This window comes from Hetaerina americana, unplaced genomic scaffold (genome assembly GCF_022747635.1).
Source record: "Hetaerina americana unplaced genomic scaffold, ioHetAmer1.1.p SCAF_4, whole genome shotgun sequence".
Lineage (NCBI taxonomy): Eukaryota > Metazoa > Arthropoda > Insecta > Odonata > Calopterygidae > Hetaerina > Hetaerina americana.
Genome location: NW_027286985.1, coordinates 7,378,386 through 7,400,553, shown reverse-complemented (window position 1 = coordinate 7,400,553; position 22,168 = coordinate 7,378,386). Strand labels below are relative to the sequence as shown.

General features: G+C 38.5%; 1 protein-coding gene across 1 annotated transcript in view; it reads left to right on the top strand.

Moving 5' to 3' along the window:
* Positions 1-18,466, top strand: part of LOC139692331 (uncharacterized) — a 489,107-nt gene extending 470,641 nt beyond the window's left edge. The window contains exons 5-8 of the mRNA XM_071590451.1: positions 4,350-4,543; positions 9,453-9,649; positions 10,891-11,100; positions 17,044-18,466. Coding sequence (XP_071446552.1) covers positions 4,350-4,543; positions 9,453-9,649; positions 10,891-11,100; positions 17,044-17,390 — 948 coding nt within the window. The 3' untranslated portion in view covers positions 17,391-18,466. The remainder of the gene's footprint in view (positions 1-4,349; positions 4,544-9,452; positions 9,650-10,890; positions 11,101-17,043) is intronic.
* Positions 18,467-22,168: the final 3,702 nt, after the last annotated feature.

Here is a 22,168-nt window from a genome sequence, read left to right as displayed (position 1 = left end):
CCAACCAAATTCCCAGAATGATTGTGACACGCTACTCAGTTTATCATAACAACGTTTTACTAATTTGGCTCCTCTACGACTCTCGTGATTCAATTCGGCAGTCAATCCAACTCATTGAGGATCCCATGTGCAAGCAGAACATTCCAAATGTGGCTTAACTAGTGAAAGATGCGTGCCTTTTACTTTGGTATCATATTTCCCCAATGCTATTATTATTAATCATATTTTTTTAATAGCTTGTCCTCATCCTCCGTACACTAGTAAGTATGTTCCATCCAGAAGAGGTCGTGAGTAATGGTAATGACGAAGTATGTAATCGAGTCTTCTTGCTCTTTTTCGATATTTCTGATGCAGTAAGCGTTCGGGAAGTAATTACTACCGGTCCGAAAATTAATCACTAAGCACTTTTTTAAGCTAATCTTATTCAGTGCAGATTTTCCCAACGGCGAACATTGTGTTTAAGCTCTATATACTAGCGAAAACGGTTTTTTTGGGTTTCCAGTTGCAGGCTTCGAAGTATAGTAATGTAATACTCCTTTTTCTCTCCGTCAATAATGATACGGTGGGAGTATTATGAAGATCCATGATCGCACCTCCGATTATATAAGGATATTTCTCGCTAATGAATTTGCTAACTGATCGATTGCATATCTACGCATACGGCCTAAAAGTAAACCATGTTGATTTATGGATAGAAATGAAGTAAAATTTTAAATACGGTGAAAAGTAATCCCCTCAGAAACGGAAGAAAGAATGGGAAGCAAAGGAATGGGAGGGTAGAATTATATGCCATTTTTCGAAAGTTTTATGTATAGGAATAACATTTGTTATATTCCACCAGGGAGGGAAAGTGCCAAGAGAAAAGAATAGGAGGCTTAAAGTTTAGGCAAGGGAGAAATGACGGTTGCGTACAAATTTGGGAATAAGACCATCTGGGTCAACGAAACGACGGAGGTCGGTTGTAGGGATATTCAAAAACCTCTCTGGGAGTGGTTTGTATCTGGGAATGGCTGTAGTTACCAATGCGAACGAGAGGATGAACGCGGGCAATGGGGCGATTGGATACACATATAAGATATTATGAAAAAATTGGGGATATAACTTCGGTGTATCTGGTCCTACAGTATTAAAATTTTCAAGTGCATGAAACTGCATTCGGAATTCCAGTAGCGGCAACGGCGAAGATGAACAAAAGATCAGAATGTTCACTGGTATTGGAGACGGAATGAATTTTAGTTACAAAGATCAAAAACTTGACTTGCATATTTTTCCTCGCATTTGTTCATTTCCATTACCCAAGAGGGTTTGGTGACTCTGTAATTTCAATTTTTCGGGCTCGAAACTTTGAATGACCACGCTGTGTAGTGTAGTAAAATGTGTCAGTATCTTGTCAGGGAATAAATGTATACATTTGAAAAAATGTAAGAATTCACTAGAAATCCTTATCAATTTATTAATCTTCACCAAATAAAAATATTCACTTCCCTAAGTAACGTAAAATATCCACGTTACTTTGCTTTCCCCATCTTCCTTTGCTTTAAGATGCATTTCTCGGTGACTTCCACTTCCGGGAGTTATCCAAACTTATCCCGGATATCTTACATTACCACCAAACCATACCATTGCAGTTATACAATAATGGTATAATAAGGAATAATTCATACGGTTATTCAGAGCAATTAAGATATGTACAACCTCTGCTATCAGCTTGCAATGTATAGCATCAAAATTGAAATAAAAACAAATAAAGGGAGCGAGACAAGTGTTCTCATTAAAAGTAATGCAACTTTATTATTGCATGTATTACAAGTACGACTATTCAATGCAAATTGAAATGGTGGCTGCAAGAGAAACTTCAGGTCGATAGATAATTTTACCATGCTACCCAATTATTACAGTATCAGTAAAATAGCAACCACGAACATACGACGGCTGTTGAAAAAGTACCACGACTTCTGTGTTTTTTCAAAAAGTATTTATTTATTCAAAAAATATCTATTTTGCCCCCTTCAAAGTAATCCCCATTAGATATTATACGTTTCGGAAACAAGGAAAAGTCACTGGGGGCCAGGTTTGGGTAATACGGTGGCTGCGGCATCATTAGTGTGTTGCTTTTGGCTGAAAATTCGCGCACAAGTAACGATGTGTGAGCAGGGGCGTTGTCATGGTGCAAATGCCAATTTTTGTTCCTCCACAAATCCGGACATTTTTGGCGGATTGCCTCGCACATATTTCGCATAACTTGCAGGTGATATTCCTTATTTACCGTTCTACCCTGTGGCAAGAACACATGATGCACCACGCCCCTAAAATCGAAGAAAACAGTAAGCAAAGCTTTCACATTTGACCGAACTTGGCGCGTTTTTTTCGGTCTAGGATCGTGCTGCAGCTTCCATTGGGGTGATTGGGAGTTGGAAGTTTCCACGTCAAAACCATAACCCCATGATTCGACACCAGTTATGACCCTCTGGAGCAAATTGGTGTCGTCGCGGACAGAGTCCAACACCTCATTAGCAATGTTAATGCGTTACTGTTTTTGGTCGAGATTGAGCACGAATTGAGGTACGAATTTCGCGAACGACCCGTGCCATAACCAAATAATTGGTAAAAATCGAATGGCACGAGCCAATCGATATGTTTAGGTCCTCAGTAACTTCTCCAACGGTGATTTGACGATTGGCCAATACTATTTTCTTCTCTTCATCAATGTTTTCGTCTGTTGCTGTTTACGTGCTCGGGCGTCCGGCACGCTCTTCGTCGTTCACATCTTCTCCACCCTCTGAGAACATTTTTTACCACCAACAAACGTTACTTCGGTCTAAGGTAGCTTCATTATATGCCACAGTCAACATTCGGCATGTTCCCGGGCATTTAATTTCATTTTTCACACAAAATTGGATACAGATGCTTCGATCCATTTTTTGAAACACGTAAAAATCAAAGACAAGCCAAAACACGTCCAAGCAAAACAGCTGTAAGCAATTAACTAAACATTCAAAATAACCGAACTTTTCGGCATAAGTGAGAGAAAATCAAATATACGTAACCCGCAAAAATTCAAAATTCGCGATACTTTTTGAACAGACCTCGTATCATAAACCATTATGATGCGTTCTTGTACTGATTGAAAAGAGCATCAAGAAGCATTATGCCAAACGGAATGTTTAAAATGCATTATCTACCCTTATAAATCATAATTAGGTAATTTGTGTAAACAATTCACGGATATTATATTTATAAAAATTACCGTACTCATTTGCAACTTAAGATGCAACATAAATTTGTGTTTGACCAATATCTTTTATTTGTACATCTATTGTTCTTTTATTATCATAACAACTAAGAAGGTTTGATTATTGAGGCGAAAAAGAGTTTAGCGCGATTATTGCGGTAAATTGCCATATTGCAAATCGATCGCTGAGGGTAGTTCACATATAAAAATGAGATACTTCACAAATCTGGTGTTTTACACTTAATAATTCTTCTAAAAAACATTCAGCACATGTCACGCTATGTTTTTCAACCTATAAACGGTCACCTTTACACAAAATATCCCCATCCGAAGCTCTAGTTTTTATCCCGGAGGAACAGCATATAAGTAAGGTTAAATGAGAAAGTTTTCATTCCTCGCCTATTTTCATTTTTTTCGTCCAGAGATTTCTAAATGTTAACATAGGATCGCTGAAAACGAGAATTTCTTGTAAAAAAATGCTTTGGTGCTACGGAATCCTTTTCTACTAAGGACAATCCTTGAGTGAAATACCTGCTTGAAGCGACGCCCAGAGGAATATCAATGTTAAGATATCGAATACCATGACAACATTTCCAGCATCTCAAAGGTAAATCAGGCGAAGAGAGGATAGAGTAAATAGGAGCCTCTATCCTCCCCTTCCTGTCCGATCTCTGCACTGCGTCCACAAGCTATCCATAGAACTGCTATAATTTCCATCCCAACCTAGGTCAGTCATCATCGATGAAATTCCTGCTCCAATAATTCTCGAAATCTGCATGTAATCCATAGCTAAGGGCTTTCGTTCATAATTTACAGTTCGCTTTCCCAGTATTCTCCACCCTTACTGTAACATTTTCTGCATCCCATCGCCTCTCAATATATCTTGTTTATTTTACCATAGGAAAAATAATGCTCGACGTACCTGAAATTACTTCATGTATCTGCCATTGTGGAAATCACGCGATATCTCCAATAACTATTGCCAAGTAGATGTATCGTCTCCACCTCGATATTTGTTTAATATCGGCGATCGACATCAGAAAATGAATGTGTCACAATATCTCATCCAACCAAAGGGTGTTTAGCCGCGCCTTTTAATCACATTCACATTTTGCAGGTGGACACCAGCAGCTCCGAGGGAATCAGTGACGAGTCCTTCTGCATAAGGTGTCCGCGCAAGAGGGTATCGCTGGTTGCAGCGCGCGGGGAAACACGGACCCTGCTGAAGCTGCCGGAGACGTATCGCCGCTGCCCGGGGCGGAAGGCCGTCCGTGGAAAGAAGAGGAGGGCCCTCAACAGACACGGCGGAAGGTAAGGGCCCCTGCCAATCTCAACAGTCATGGCCCTCGAAGCCAACCCATGAGTCGCCTTTCACTCTTAAAATTTTCGGGAAATTCCGAGAATTGTAAAACCCCATTTCATCCAAGATGTTCGACGTATTAAATGTATTTTCTGGACGATTTCTATCATTTATTATTGCGCAATGCGTATAGCCGGAACTCCCCCTTATTATCTCATATTATTTCCTTTTTCAGTTTTTCGGTACTTAACGTTACGCTGGTTAAAACTCCTATTAGCCTTCTCTCTTCTTCCGCGGTATTAAATCTCTCACTACCTTTCTGTATTTCCTCGACTCATTTCTTCTACCCTCTCCAGATTTCCCGTAGCTACGTCCTAACTTTGCCCACCACATTTGAAACTTGGTCCTTGGTCTTCCTCCACAGCCTAACATATATCCTCCATAATTTCTAATCCATCCCACTGATACCTCACCAGTTTCTAATCTGCACTCATCCTCTTGCCTCATGGGCAAAGTTACAGATCCAAGCAGCGCTACGAGAAAACTCCACCAGATAAAAATAGTTTACCCACCATTCCTATGATGAATTTCGGTGATATTTTCATGGAAATAGGTCTGCCGATTAGAGGAAGGATCTGGAAAATCCCTGATCACCAGTGCGCAACCTCGTTGGACTTATGAACACTTTCTCCTAGCTTGAACTCTTTTGTTTGCCTTACACTATTTATTTTTTTGGTCCTTAATGCTTTCCACCGCTCTTAATGCCCTACAAAGAGCATATTTTCTTTTTCAGTTTCCCTAAAACTCCACATATCTGGATATTATTTATAAATGAATGGAGTCGATAGTTTATAAAAGAGAAATAATCAAAAATATCTGTAAAGCCAAAGCACCTCCAAAAATAATTAACTAACGTTAAAATGCTTTAATCATACCGCCATTCTTTTGCAGAATTGTCCTAATAAGATAAAGATATACCTTAATTTTAAATAGTAAAGATAACAATTTAGATGTTTGAGTCGATTGTTTCGTTATTACTCCGTGGTTATTTTTAGCATAATAATAAAAGGGGTTAAAATTCAAAAATACCTCATAACATGAAATTTGGAGTATCGCTCATGAATTACCCACACAACCAAGGTAATTGGGGTTAATGTAAAGTTCAATACAAGACCAATGTGAGATGTTTGAGAAGAAAATCAACCAGTAAAAAATAAAATTAAAAAATAATGGGAATAATGAAAAGGAGGAATAGCAAGTGAAACCAATTAGCTGGAAAAAACGCGACAAAAAGAGCTGTTGGATTACACCTGCTTTAAATGAAGATGTAACGGAAAGATTAGAACAGATTTTATTATTAAACGTATCTCTTGAAAATCTAGTGTTTGAGCCATAAGGATGAACGCAGTTTGGATGAACTTAATATATGAGGGAGAAGAAATTTGTAGAAACACAAGTTGGATGAAGAGTAAAACTGCCGACGCAAAATATTTTTTATAAAATTTTAAGTACGGTGGCAGAAGAAATGAAGTTATTTGAGGAAATTTGATGAAAATATAAAAAGGAGGACGTATAAAAAAGGCAGTGGGGTGGTGAATGCCGCGATAAATAGATAATGTTAGGGAAGAGATTCGTGAACGTGAAACATTCGATTCTATGATCATTTCCACCACGCCTACACTCGTTTTGCACAAAGTTAATAGGGACGAAGTATTTCAAGCCGCAGGCAACTGACAGCTACGTATTAAAGGAGAAAATGTACGATCAAAGGTTTACCAAGCCGAGGATTGGTTTAAAACGACCCTCAAGTCAAGCAAAACCAATTATATGTACTCTCCTATCCTTCTAGATGTTGTGCATGCATTGTAGACGAGAACATAATAAGTTTTCCTTTCAAAGTACCCTAGTACCCCATTCTCCAGTGCGACCCGCTTCACTATCACGAATATTTTCACCCTCCGAATGACCAAAAATTGTAGCCACCTCACAAATCAAAAGAGCAGCAGAGTGTAAAAATCATTCGCCTTTCAAGGCGAATGATTTTTACACTCTGAAATTGTTGCATTGAAATTCACATTAGCGGATGACTCCGTTAAAAGTTTCTGTTGCGGCATCTCCCGCAGTTTCTTTGGAACAAAACATAAGTTTATTCTGGTAAACCTGGATAAATGTGGTACTTCGAAGATGGAGTACTTCCACATTGGTCTTTAGGGAAACCAACGGGGCGGAATCAGCCTCTTTTCTCCTTCACAAGCCTCGTATGGAGCATGGCAGTCTACGGATTAGGGACATGGAACATTTGAAAAGTCGCCCTGTGAAGAATAGAATATATTGAAACGTGGAACTCGGAAAGAATGCTAAAAACTAAATTGACTTGACAAAGTAAGGAACGAGGAATTATACAGAAAAGGAAAGGACTATATGCAGAACTCAACGCCAAAGAAAAACCAGATGGATTCAAGACAACATGTGGCACGATGTAATAAAATTTGGGTGAAAATGGAAGGGAAATTTCCGCGAGCATAAACAAGAGATAAGTGCATTGGAAAAATCAAAAAGAACGTAAAACAGAAAAGCTGTCAGGGAGTGAGGGAATTAACACTGCATAGATGAGAATTGAGGGCTATAGTAAACCAATCACAGAAATGAATATTACCACTATTATAGGTAATCTACCGATTGAGGTAAGCTTTGGATGAACGCAAGCTACCTTCCCTAATAACAAAATACAACCCAACATCCTACACTACAATAAGCTCCTCTACAACTTTGTGTACTTTTTCCTCCCTTCATTCCGTCCAACATCCTTATCCTACTCTTGCATAACATTCTCCCCTCTATCACAATCTTCAACATCCCATTGCAAATCAATGTGCTTTGAATCCATTTTTTCTGTATCCGTATGATCCCCTCTGCCACACACCTTTTTGGTGGCTCTTAGGGTATTGATGTAGATGTAAATGCTTTTTCAGCAATCCCCTTTCCTCACCAATCATATCTAGCACCTCATTTGTTTGCCTTTCTGTCCATTACACCTTCTCCATCTGCCTCCACACCCACATTTAAAAATACTCCAATCAACAACGCTTATCATCCTGCTTCAATGAGCATGTTTCAGCGCTGCACATGACTACACTCCACATCAAAGTTTAACATGCCTTTTCTTATCATCCTCAATCAATGTCACTGTCATTAATTCCTTCCTCTGTGTGAAAGCTCCTTTGCCCAATACAATTCTTCTCCTTAAATCCCTACTACTTTGACCATGTTGGTCCGAAAAACTCCCGAGTTAATTAAACTGTTCCATCTGCACTAGTTTTTGCCCTCATATTTTAATATTAATCCTCGCATTTCTCTTTCTGGCAAACTGCATAGCCTTTGTTTTATTTGAATTTATTCTCATCCCATATCAATCGGACTGAATTTTCAATTCCCTCAGAAATTCTTGCAATCCCTCTGCTCAATGATACAATAAATCTTGGTCATCCGCAAACCTGACTGATTTTATTTATTCCCCACCGACTTTCATTCATACCTCCAGTTCTTCCCATGCCTCTTTAACCATTTCCATCACATAACCGTTGAACAGCACCAGTGATAGAGAACAATCCTGCCTTACATCTCTTCCTAACACTGCCCATTCGGACTCTCTGTTCCCCACTCACACCAGTGCAGTCTGAGACATGTATAGATAGCGGATTAGCCTCCTGTCACTCCAATCTACTCTATTTCCAGAAATATTTCATTACTTTTTCCAAATTCACCCTATCAAACGCCTTTTTGAAATCTAAGAAACAGGCAAATAAATCCTGATTGTATCTTATGTTCCCCTAAATAAGTTACCTCATTATCGCAATGGTATCGCGCATGCCTCTCCCCTTCCTAAACCCAAACTGATCATTCCTTAAGTAATCATTTGCCTTGCTCTCCATCCTATTGTTGACGGTCCTGAGAACCACTCTAGCTGCATGCGATATCAAACTTACTGTTCTGTAGTCCTCACATGATGTAACCTTTACCTTTTCCGGAATAGGAACTGAAACTGATCTCACAAATTCTTCCAGCCAGATTCCTTTCTCATAGAAACTACGAATCAGTCCATATAGACTCTTCCTACCACATTTTTGTAAACCTTGAACTAGTTCTGCAGGAATGTTTTGACCCCCTAGGCTTTATTTGGTTTCCATTCCCTTAATGCCCCATAGAAGAACAGGGGCCTGTATCTCACCGTCGAGTAAGTCTGGACCTAAGCTATTTTCATCTACATCATATTCTCTTTCTAATTCTAACTTTGCTGGCCTAAGTTCTTCACATCGACGTAGTACACCGAAGGGCATGTGGCGGGGGGTGTTAGGTCACCACCCTCAAAAGAGAATAAAATCACATGCAAAACCCACAAAATGCCAATCTACATCTAAATAGTAACCGCAAGCCATCGCAAGGGTGCGTGGCGGGGGATGTAAGGTCACCACCTGCAAAAGAGAATAAAATCACTTATAAAACCCACAAATTCATGCCAATCTACACTCACAAAATTGTAAATATTCACGCGAAAGTCTTTATAACTTACGCGAATTCAAATACATATTTGCATATTAATACATCCTCAAAATTCAGAAAATGGACTGTTTAGTCCTTTTTAATACAAATTGTTTAATAGCCCCAAGAATTGATTATTTTTAAATTTAGGAGCAGAATTGATATATATGGCCTCTCAAGGCTTCATTTTCAAAAATTAAAAGATTGAATTTCTCAATCCAAAGAATGAGATAGGTATGAACCTAATTTAAAACAATGAAAGGCACCTATAGCAAAAAAAAATTGTCTCCATTGGCAACTTCTGCAAAATGTTAATATTTTATACATTTGCGACTTTTGCTTGGATATATTTATGTTTTTCTCTTTCCTATTTTGACCCAGGACTGCCCAAGGTGATGAGCACAGAAACGCAGATGCTAACCTGGTAGATGACGATGGTGATAGAAACGTCAGATTGGAAGTGTTATGGGGGCCCCCTCTAGGAACAATGGCTCAGGAAGGAAGGCACATGACTGTTTTCACTCTTTTACATAATAACAGAGCAGTGGAGACATGTCATGTAACCATGGTGGTTAAAGGTGAGTAATGTATTGAATGATTAACTGCAATAGCCATTAATTGGTTCAATTAATTAATTCCTTCTCAAGTCATTACTTCTTCCACAAGATTTCAGCATTTCATGCAATGATCCACCGATTAGCTTCTATACCTATGTCAGAATCCAATGTAAATAAGGAACTTAATGTAATTGAAATGATAGCAGTATCCAGAAGACCCAATAAATAAACTTACGAAAATAGCCTTAAGCAACATTAACAACCGCGAACATTTAAAAGATCCCGCTCCCAAATGGAGATAAATACTCTTATCTAGGGAATATTTCTCAAAAATAAATCAAGATTTTACCTAAAGGAAAAATTAAATGTGTCTTTTACAAAGGTTTATGCCTTAAGAACCTGATCTCTCACACTAAAGACAAAGTTCCCCAAGACGAGAGGAGTGGAGTGTATGAATTAAAGTACTTGGAGTGTGGCAGAGTATATTGGGTAAACAGAATGAAAATTTAAAGAATGAATAAAAGAACACAACACGTGTGTGAAGAATGAGAGCATAGCATCCTTCTTCACAAAACACCACATCGACAGTGACCACAAAAGTGACTTGGTGACTAAATTCTTCATTTTGAAAATTAAGGTCAAAGGCTTGATGCTTTGGAGCAGTTGGAACGTTTGTAATCCATACATTGCAAGGATGAACTTGCCAGCGAAATATTGTATCCCTCCTACTCCTAGGTATACCACTCTTCCTAGTCAATGATTGGCATTGAAAGATGTAATTCTCTTTCCTCCTATCTACATTTTAACCTTTCTACCCCTCCACCCTCCCTCTGACCAACCCCCTCTCACAAGGTATGCATACCAAGTTCGCTTCTATAAGGACCATGATGTTCCAATTCAAAACCTGGGTGATGTGTTTTTAAATCAAGTGTGTGGAATCACAAAGTCAATAATTTCATTTCAATATGTTATGAAAAATCCATAGTGTTATGCCAGAGACAACAAATTTTAGTTCACATGAATTAGAAATAAGGTATGGCCTAAAAGATGGCTTGGCAATGAAAGTAAATCAAATGAGGAGGGAGTACAAAAATGAGGAAAGCGGTGAAACCAAAAGGGAAAAGACAACATATGTTAAGTAATTCTTCATGAAATAAATGAACCTATGCATATAATTTATGTGTTCCACAAAAACATTTGCAAAAAATATTTCCTGGGTCCTTTTTAAGAGATGAGATCAAGATTGCAAACTTTTATTCCAGTCCAGAGATGCAAACCTTTGCTCCTCCCTCCAAACACAAGAGCTCAATGCTCACAAGAGACAGCATGGGGTTCCAGATGTGAATTCCAGTGCATTGGCAAGAACTCCAAGACACTTTACATCCCCTCTGATGTGAAAGAAACCACATGTGAAATGATGAACGTCAATGGCTTAATGGGATGGTCTCATGAACCACCGGCATGCTTGGAAGGTAAGATATTAAAAAGTTCTCCACTAAGTTAGAAAATGTGAATGATTTCGTGATAGATGAAGTTTACTTATGGTTTCCAAATATTATGAAATTAAAGATGCTGAGCAAAATTATCAACACTATACCTTAAGTCCTTGGTTTCATCAAAATTGCTTTAGAATTACAATCCTTGCAATGGCATTTGATAAATTCAACAAGAAAGACCAAAGACTTATAATAAGATACACAACAGAGACCGTATTCACGTTAACCATAAATAAGTTTTTCAAACTAGTCGAATTTTCATTTTTTGACAATCTTCGATGGGGTTAACACACAAAAAGGCAAAAGAAACACCAGCCTTAAATGTTTGATTCATCAGTGTGGTTACTGCTCTAGTCAGTTTCTTTGGATTATTAGTTAAAATGATGAACATAATTACAAAAATAATAAATCTATAATTCAAAAACATTCAAATTAAAAATTATCAAAGCACATCAAATATCAACACATAATAGGTCATGGTAGTCCAGAAGTAGAGCATTAGACTATTGTCCAGAGGGCCCAGGTTCGATTCCCAGGCAAGCCTCTCTGGTCACCCTTAGCTCCACCTAAGCTAATTGATTTTTTGGGTATCAGATCTTCCTGGGAAACCTCAACTGGTACAGGACCCTTACCCTAATTTTGGAATTTCACATTTCATAAGCGGCTTAGTACTGGGTGAATATTACCACTACCTTCCAAAACAAACCTTCAGGTTGATTAGTGTTTGTGGCTTGTTCATCAATACATATTTTTCTTCAATTTAAAAAGACTGCCAATTATCACAAATTGAGTATTTTTATAGAGGTGGATATTCTGGATTATTTTGAAAGTCAGCAGCAACTCTTTAGTCTCCAAGTAAAATATTTACAGTTGGATACCTAGAGTTAACTATTGAGTAATACTCAATGTATTTATACGGCTTTTTGAAATGATTCAAAATTCTTTGCATGGCAATAAGTAACTCTCTACAACCACCAATATAGCTATAGAATATTAAAATGCTTCAATAGTATTTCCTTCTTCAAACTGTAAACTCAAAAATGGCATTAACAAGCCCCTAACAATATTTTAGAAAAGATACGATTGGGTAGATTTCTCATGTCTCTATTCCATATTTGTTGCTCTATACTTTTTCAGTCCTACAGTGATAAGAGTGTTGAAATTATTCTTGCTAATTTCTTCATTTATAAAGATGAATTTTTTCCCAGGGAAGGTGTAACCCATTAGCTATGGCAATCTAGGGTTACGTGCTTAATATATACCCATATATCCAGGATTGCCAATACTCAATAGGCAAGAATGAAATAGGAGTTACATCATAGAATAAACAGTGAGATATAGCCATAGAGTAGCTGATTACTTAACAGATCACCTTAAAGGCAAGCAAATACTATTAAAGACCATGTTGTAAAATAAGGGAAAGGAATGAACATAAGGGCTATGGAAATTGTTGGAATTATAGAAGATTTTGAGATCATTCTCTACCCCAAATCTAAACACTAGTTTAAGGGATGAGAAATAATATGATCGTAATAAAAAGGACCTATGACTTTCTCGAAAACTACCAAATATGGCAACTACAGACCAAATTCCAATTATCTAGAGATTTCTGACATCCCTCAGAGAATCATAAGAGAACCAATTTTCCATGAACAAAGCGAATATTTCAAATATATGAAAAGTAACATAGGGCTAACCACACATGGTACCACAATTGACAGAAATAACATATTACTTGGAGAAAAATGATTTAAAGCAATTTGTACAGCATTCCCAAATGGGCATTCAATGGGGACAATAATTAAATACTAAAAATGGGTACCTCACCAAAACAAACAAACAAATGCTATGGGTGCTCAGATGATCATCACAGAACATGGACGTTACTCAAGTGCTATCACCACATTATTTTTATTTATTTTTATTAGGTAATCTACCGGTTAAGGTAGGTTTTTGGATGGACAAAGCTACTAAATAAATATTTTGTGACTCCTAGCAAAACATCTACATCAGGTCTTCCTCCCTTCATCCCGTCCAACATCCCTATCCTGTTCCTTCCCTTTCCTCGTTTGCCTAACATTCTCCCCTCAATCACAGTCTTCAACATCCCGCTGCCGGTCAATACCCCCTTCATCCACTTTTCCTGCCTCCATAGGATTTCTCTCAACAAACCCCTCTCTTCGCCCCCCATACCAAGTACTTCCTCATTTGTTTTCTTCTCTGCCCATTTCACCTTCTCCATTCTTCTCCACACCCACAATTCAAAAGCCTCCAGTCTACGTCTATCCTCCCGTTTCAATGACCACGTTTTCACACCGTACATAGCTACGCTCCATATCAAAGTTTTTACGAGTCTATTCTTAATATCCTTACCCAACGTCCCTGTCATCAACTCCCTCCTTCTTGTAAAAGCCTCTATGCCTAGCGTAATTCTTCTCCTTACGTCCCAACTACTTTGACCGTGTTGGTCCAAAACACTACCGAGATACATAAACTGTTCTACCTGCTCTAGTTTTTGCCCTCCTATTTTAATGTTTAGCTTAGCCTTTTTCTTCCTGGAAAATTGCATAACCTTTGTTTTATTAATATTAATTCTCATCTCATACCTGTCGCACTGAATTTCCAATTCACTCAGCAATGCTTGCAACCCCTTGGCTGACTGCCCAACCAAAGCTTGGTCATCAGCGAACCTAACTGATTTTACAAATTCTCCGCCCACTTTCATTCCTACCTCCAGTTCTTCCCATGCCTCTTTAATCATTTCCTCTGCATACAGGTTGAACAGCAACGGTGATAATGAGCAACCCTGCCTTACACCTCTTCCTAACACTGCCCATCCACCCACACCTGAGCCGTCTGAGACATGTACAGGTTGCGGATTAGCCTCCTTTCCCTCCAATCTATTCCTATTTTCTGCAATATACTCATTAGTTTTTCCCAATTCACTCTATCAAACACTTCGAAATCTACGAAACAGGCAAATACCTACTGGTTGTATTCCATATTCCTCTTGATTAATAATATCATTACTGCAATGGCATCACGCGTACCTCTGCCCTTCCTAAACCCAAACTGATCATCCCCTAAGTAATCATTTGCCCTACTCTCTATCCTTTTGTTTATGATCCTGAGAACAACTTTAGCTGCGTGGGATATCAAACTTATTGTCCTGTAGTCCTCACATGATGTAGCCTTTACCTTTTTCAGAATAGGAACTAAAACTGATCTCACAAAGTCTTCCGCCCAGATTCCTTCCTCATAGATACTACGAATCAGCCCATATAGCCTCTTCCTCCCACATTTGCCTAAACATCTCAGTAGTTCCGCAGGAATGTTATCCACCCCCACGGCCTTACTTAGTTTCATCTCCCTTAATGCCCTTTCTATCTCATTGTCGCGTATGCCTGGACCTAAGCTGTCTTTCTCTACGTCATATTGCTTATCTAGGTCTAACTTTGTTGGTCTAAGTTCTTTACTATACAGTTCTTCTATATATTCCTTCCATCTCTCTTGGATATTTCCTGTGTCAACTATTACCTTACCCGCCTTATCTCTAACTGTTAGCATAGATCTCCCTTTCTTACTTCCCGATTAAGATTTAACTTTACTGTACAGCGCACAGATTTCATCCTTCCTCTGCAGACTTTCCATATCCTCGTACTGCGTCTTCCACCATGCTTATTTTGCTTTATTTGTTGCCCACCGCAATTCATTGTCTAATTCTTTGTACTTCATTTTGCCTGACTCTGTATTTACATTCTTCCATTTTTGCCGCTAATCCATCTTTGTAACCATCTCATCTGTGATCCATGGTTTCCTAGTCCTTTTCCCTTTAAGCGTTCCAAATAGTGTTTTTTGTGGCTTTAGATAACCCTTTCTTGATAGATTCCGATTTTTCTTTGATAGTACTTAGCTCTTTTCCATCCTCCATGATTTCCTCTATCACCTGTTTGTACTCCTTTCTTTCCAAACAATTTAATGCTTCAACGTTCCATTTTCTAACCTGCCACCCCCACCTTATCTTTTTGAAACGGACCCTACATTTCATAACAACTAAATTGTGGTCAGAGTCCACATCCGCTCCTGGGAAGCTGTGCGAATTTATCATCTAACCAGAATATAATCTAGCTGATACCTTTCTGAGTCACCTGGCATTTTCCATGTATACCTGCGTCTTTTGTGGTGTCTAAACCAGGTGTTGGTAATGACCAACCCCTGTCCCCTGCAGAACTAAACTGCTTTCTCCCCGCGGTCATTCCTCGTGCCTAAACCGTTGTCCCAAACCTCATCACCATCTCTACCTTCGCCTACCATTGCATTCCAATCCCCAATCACTATGAAATGTTTCCCTGCAGGAACACACGCGATTATGTTCTCTAATTGATCGTATATCTTATCGACCTCTTCCTCTGTATGGTTGCTCGGTGGCATGTATACCTGAATAATAACCAAGTTCGTCGGTTCTGCTTTTATCTCTACTAGTAGTAATCTATCCGTTACCAGCTCTATGTTCACTACGCTTCTTCCTACCTCTTCATTTAATACTATGGCAACCCCTCGTTGGCTCTCGTACCCCCTGCCACACACCTTTTTGGTGGCTTGCAGGGTATTGATGTAGATGTACCCGCCGCTGTATATTATTCTATAATTATCACTCCAGTAATCTCCGCTATCTTTCCATCTCACCTGGCATAGACCTAAAATATCTACTTTTCCCCTTCCCATCTCTCGCTTAATATTCTCCAGTTTCCCTGTCCTCATCATTGTCCTAACATTCCACGTTCCTATTCTAACTAATTTTGTCTTCTTCTCCTGCATCTTCTGTCCTTCTGCTGCTGGCTTTCCCTTGCAAGGGTTGGGACGACGACCGCGGAAGCCTCACCTCCCCCGCTGCCGGGCACGACACACAGCCGATTGGGCCGAGCCCCATAGTTGCCAGGACTCAAAATCTCTGTATTGTCCATCATTTAAATCTTGGGAATGATAATTGAGGTGGTTTCCCGTTGCCTTCCTCAATAGTGTTTTTAATGTGACACCATCACTTACTGGCCGCCCCTCTGGGGTCAGATGCCATTGCAGCCGCCTCACTGAGGAACAGATGCTGCGTGGACTACCTTTCGTCTGGCTATCTGGCATGGGTGACCTACCTGAAGCAATTATTATTACTCCCGCCCGCACAGCTCTAGGGGTCATCGGAACGCACACAAGCCCTCCCACCACGTCAAGGTTGTAGTCCGGGGAGGGTATCACCACATTATTCTAAAGTAAATACTTGATAGGTGCAGTACTACATTAGGAAATTAAACAGTAAAATACTAAAAGAGGCACATTTGTGTTTAGGTAAACCATATTGAATATGCTAAATTTGGGATAACAAACACCTAAAAAAACGTTTTTAGAGTGGACAAAATCACAGGAAAAATTGCCCGGTTCAAGAAAATATTGCCAATAAAGAACACATTAATTAGTCACTTCACATCTGGTGTGATAAACTAGAAACACAAGGATGCATTGCCAAGACAAGTCTGCAAGGAGAGTTTTAAGCTTGCAATTTTTCTTGAGACAAGGAGATAATTCATTTCATCGTATTGACGGAAAAAATGGAGCAAAATATAAGACTACTGCACCAATAGATTCCAATATTTATTTTCCCCTTTCACAAACTATAATCAGTTTAGAAAGAGGGGGAAGAGTTATATCAGAAGACATGATGAAACATATCTCCCATCACAGATTTCTCCCATTCTTTTTCATGGCTGATATCTAAGCAACCACTGCTTCATGCCCTCTTACCCAATTGCAGGATACAAGAGTGTTCATGCATTTGCAAAAGTGTGTACATATATTCATGATTGTATGTATTAATTTATTCTCTCTTCATTTCTACTTTCTCCGCCCTGGTCTCTCTACATCATCCAGATTCTTTGACACAACCCATAGAACCGGCAGAATCTAACTTTGATGTGGCAGAAGAGGAGATGTGTGCCATGCCATTTGCTCCCTCTGATGGAACCATCTCTTGTGGTGATGAAGAGGACAGCTCTGAGAAAGAGACGGTGCCAGTGGGCACAGTTTGTCAATACAAATGCTCACAAGGGTTTCAAATCCCTCCAATACAGCGACATCTTGCAACAACTAAGTGTTTAAGTGGCGGAGATTGGTCAACCGCAGCAGACCCATACTGTGAAAAGATTGTGGAAGATGTGCAGGAGACAATGCTTCCAAAGTCTTCGATTACCTCCAGAAACAGCAGAATTGGGAAGTAGCTGTTTCCGTGCCTTACTTATTCAATGAAATGGACTCGAGATGTGAGAAAAGACTAAGAGCATTGCAGTGTAAATAAATGTGACTAACATTGTATAATACAACTGAAATCTACTGCCTGACTGATTCTGCTAATATAATTATTTAATGGTTTTACTCAGTATATTAGATATAACATTAACCAGATTTAGTGACCTTATGGTGATCAAGTACATACTAAAATGTTTGGTAATGCATTTACAGCACTTCTGTATTCATTTAGTCATGCTTAAAAAAACATGCGTGTAAAGTAAAGAGCAAATGATTTTACCATGAGATGTTTAAGGAAGTTAAGTTTTGTGTGATGTGTGCTCTACATAAATTAAAAAGTGCCAACCGAAGATACATTTTTTTTAAACAAAAATATTCAATCTCTAAGTCAACTGGCATACAAAGAACATTAGAGATAAGTATTAAAATGAGACAACTTAGACACGCAGGACACTTTCAGTGCTATCAGCACTTCTATCCACTTGACCAGAGGGTGTACAAACTGGTTTCAACGTAAAGCGTTTCTCTTTCCCGAGTACCACAATCTTGGGTATCCTTGCAAAAAGGAAGACTGGACTTGTTTTTAAATGGTTAACATCAAAAATCCTTTAATGCTTAATATACCTTTTGGATCAATTAAAACATTAACTAAAATTTTCTTAAGTTATACATTAATAAAGTTTGGTCCTAAATTACATAATAATAATATCGCAAAAAAAATTAATTCAATACAAGGGCAAAGGTATTGTGCACATGTCTCTCTAAAACAGTTCTTACAAAACTGACAAATAAGATTGATGTTTCAGAGTCATGCAGTCAATTACATTTATCAGCATGCTTTTATGCACAAAAATTAACCACACTGGATTAAAATATGGTATAGCTGGTGTTTCAGTGTTAATTGGTCAAAAGGCAAACTTAAATTATGATCAAACTTGTTCATGCCAGCCTGCAGGTCAGGCTTGGTTACAATTACAATGCTGTAAATACAATAAAGTTTAAAGAAGAACCCAATGTATGTCATTATTATTTCATGCATCACCCACATATGGATTTGAAAGGAAATGAAAAACATTGATTTCATAGTAATTCCATATAAAATATTTATTCCACAACCAAAGTTTCATCATGCTGTGATATCATCAGGTTATTATTAGTCTTGATGGTAGCATTAATTATAACTACCAACATAGCATTTTTAATAATACTACTACGTGTACACACATTATTTCCCTTCACCAGAGAGAAATTTCATCAAATTACGGGAGGAAAAAATCCACTTAGGCAAAATGTCTTGTCTGTGATGTTTTCATCAAAAATAAATTACCATCTGTGGAAGAATATTATATATATATATATATAAATATATATATACACACACATATATATACATACAAATATATATATACAAATACATACAAATATATATATACAAATACATACAAATATATGTACATATATATATATATATATATATATATATATATATATATATATATATATATATATATATATATATATATATATATATATATATATATATACAAATACATACAAATATATGTACATATATATATATATATATATACATACATATATATCAATATATAGAATTCAATTCCGTCTTCATCGGATGAAGGCGGAGTTAAATTCTGTCGAAATGATCAAGAAATAACGTATGATCTTTTTATGTGTTCTTATATCATTTATACATATATATATATATATATATATATATATATATATATATATATATATATATATATATATATAGTACAATACACAGTAACACATAATATAGAAACACAAACAAAAAAGAGAACACTCACACGTATTTTCTTGATATTTCGACGGAAACAATCCGTCTTCCTCTGAAGATGTAGAAGTAATGACTGCTGGAATTGTTGAGGTGAGGGGTGCGAGAGAAAGGGAAGGGGGCCAGGGGAAGGGGAGAATGGGAGGCGAAGGAGGGGTGAAAGGAATGGTTGGGGAGAGGAAAGGGAGAGGGAAGGGGTGGAAGTAACAATTTTAGGCCACTCCCATCAGTGAACGACATTGAGGCCCGGATGCTGATAGGCCATACAGATGTAAATGAATGCCAATTCAAGGGTTTTTAATTCTATAGGGTTATCGGATGTGGGAAGGGACGCTAGGACGGAAACATTGTAACACTGGTTGAAGGGGGTATTATGATGGGAAGCATGTTTAGGGATGGGGAGACCCGCGGACGGGGAGGAGGGATTGCACGAGGCGCGGTGGTTATTGATTCTAATGTTAAGTGGTGTGGAACATTGGCCTATGTAAAAGGACGGGCAGAGTTTACAGGTAAGAAGATAAACAACATTCTTGGAAGTGCAAGAGGAATAGGGGAAGGGCGGGAGAGAGTTGAATGGTGGGATGGAGTGGGGTGGAGTGGTGAAAATAGGGCAGGTTTTGCATCTTGCTCGATGACATGGAGTGGGTATGGCTCTGGGTGTGTGAGGGGATTTTGAGAGTGGCCTGGTGGATTTGAGGATATCTGCTAGGTTGGCGGGACGTTTGAAGGTGACAGAGGGGCAATTGGGGAGAAGGTTGGAGGAAGTGTTGTGATTTTTGAGGATGGGGAATAGGTCTTTGAGGATGACTTTGAGAGACTGAATGCCTGGGAAGTAGGTAGTACAGATTGAGAGAGGCTGGGAGTCTGTGGTTGACGCAGGCTTGGGGGTGTAGGAATGTTTAAGTATTTTTTTATGGAGGAGAGAATCAGGGTATCCTCGTTGGAGGAGGGAGTGGTGAAGGTTGTTAAGGTATTTGTTAAGGGATTCGGGATGGTTGCAAATGCGGTGACCGCGGATAGAAAGAGAGTAAGGGAGGGAGCGCTTGGTATGGGAGGGGTGACAACTGCTGTAATGAAGGTATTGCTGCTTATTAGTAGGTTTGGTGTGAACAGAGGTAAGGAATTTGTTGTTGCTGAGGGAAATATTAACATCGAGGAAGGTAATCTGAGAGGATGAAATGGTCGAGGTGAAAGACAAAGATGAGGAATCATTGAGTTTGGAGATGAAGGAATTGAGGGAATCTATGCCGTGTGGCCATAGTAGAAAGATGTCGTCAATGTATCGGAGCCACAGGAGAGGTTGCAGAGGATAGTTGGAAAGGAAATTCTCTTCCAGGACACCGAGGTGGAGGTTTGCATATGAAGGGCTGAATCTGCTACCCATGGCACAGCCCTTTATTTGGAGGTAATGGTTGTTGTTGAAAGAAAAGGAGTTGCGGGTGAGAATGAAGTTGGAAAGATCAATGAGAAAATCGGTACTGGGGAATTGAGGGGTAGGGCGTTTGGAGAGGAAGTAACGTAGGGAAGAAAGGCCTTCTTGGTGAGGAATGGATGTGTATAAGGAGGTGACATCGATTGTAGCCATAGTAATTTGGTTGTCAGGAGGGAGTGAAGTTGAGTGGAGCAATCTGAGGAAGTGGTAGGTATCTTTGATAAAGGAGGGTAGGGAGTGAACTAAAGGTTGGAGATAGTGGTCCACGAAGGCGGAAATTCTTTCGGTCGGAGAGCTACACGAGGAGACTATAGGGCGGCTTGGGTTGTTGGGTTTGTGGATCTTAGGAAGGATGTAGAAGTGAGGGGTGTGAGGTTGGGAAGGGGAAAGGAGGGAGATATCCCTGGGGGAAAGATTCTCCTTAGGGCCATTGTCTCGGAGGAAAGCGATTATTTCATTATATATATATATATATATATATATATATATATATATATATATATATATATATCCAAAATCCCCTCACACCCCCAGAGCCATACCCACTCCATGTCATCGAGCAAGATGCAAAACCTGCCCTATTTTCACCACTCCACCCCACTCCATCCCACCATTCAACTCTCTCCCGCCCTTCCCCTATTCCTCTTGCACTTCCAAGAATATATATATATATATATATATATATATATATATATATATATATATATATATATATATATATATATATATATACATATGTATGTGTGTGTATATATGTATGTATATATACCAGTAATTAAAACAAATTATACTGGTTATGCATATATATATATATAACACATATATATATATATATATAACACATATATATATATACATATACATATATATATATATATACATAACATTTTATAAAAACGAAAATATTGTAGATGCTGTGGTAAAGCAATCTATACCAAAGGCAAGAGCAAATCTGTGATGTAACTCACTTCCTGCAGGGCAAGAAGGGACTGAACTTGATATAAAGGAGGATGAACGTCACCCAGGTAATTTCAGCATTTATCCACTACTTCCATTGAAATGGAAGTGTTGACCATCCATATTTCTGGTACAGCCTTTGGCATCGTTATATTGTAATTAAAACAAATGGTATGCTCACATCACATTTAACGTGATCACAGCAGGCCAGGAATAGGTTCAATTTAATTTCTGGCATCACTGATTCTAATGAAAACTGCTTTCGACTCACTGTCCCAAGATACATACTAATCAAATGTTCATTCACACTTGGAAGTTACATGAACATAGGCCCAATTATTGAGGTGCTGAGCTCATTCATCCACAGGGATAAAAGTGAAGAAAATAGTTCAGATATCTAGGAGTTCCAAGGTGATTTGGTTTTGGTTTGGCTACATTAGTTTTTCAGGAGACCTCCATACTTACTTTTTGGCACAATGGTTTACTCATCTTAGTAAAACACTATACTTCACAAGTGTGTGTATGTGTGTGTGTATGTGTGTGTG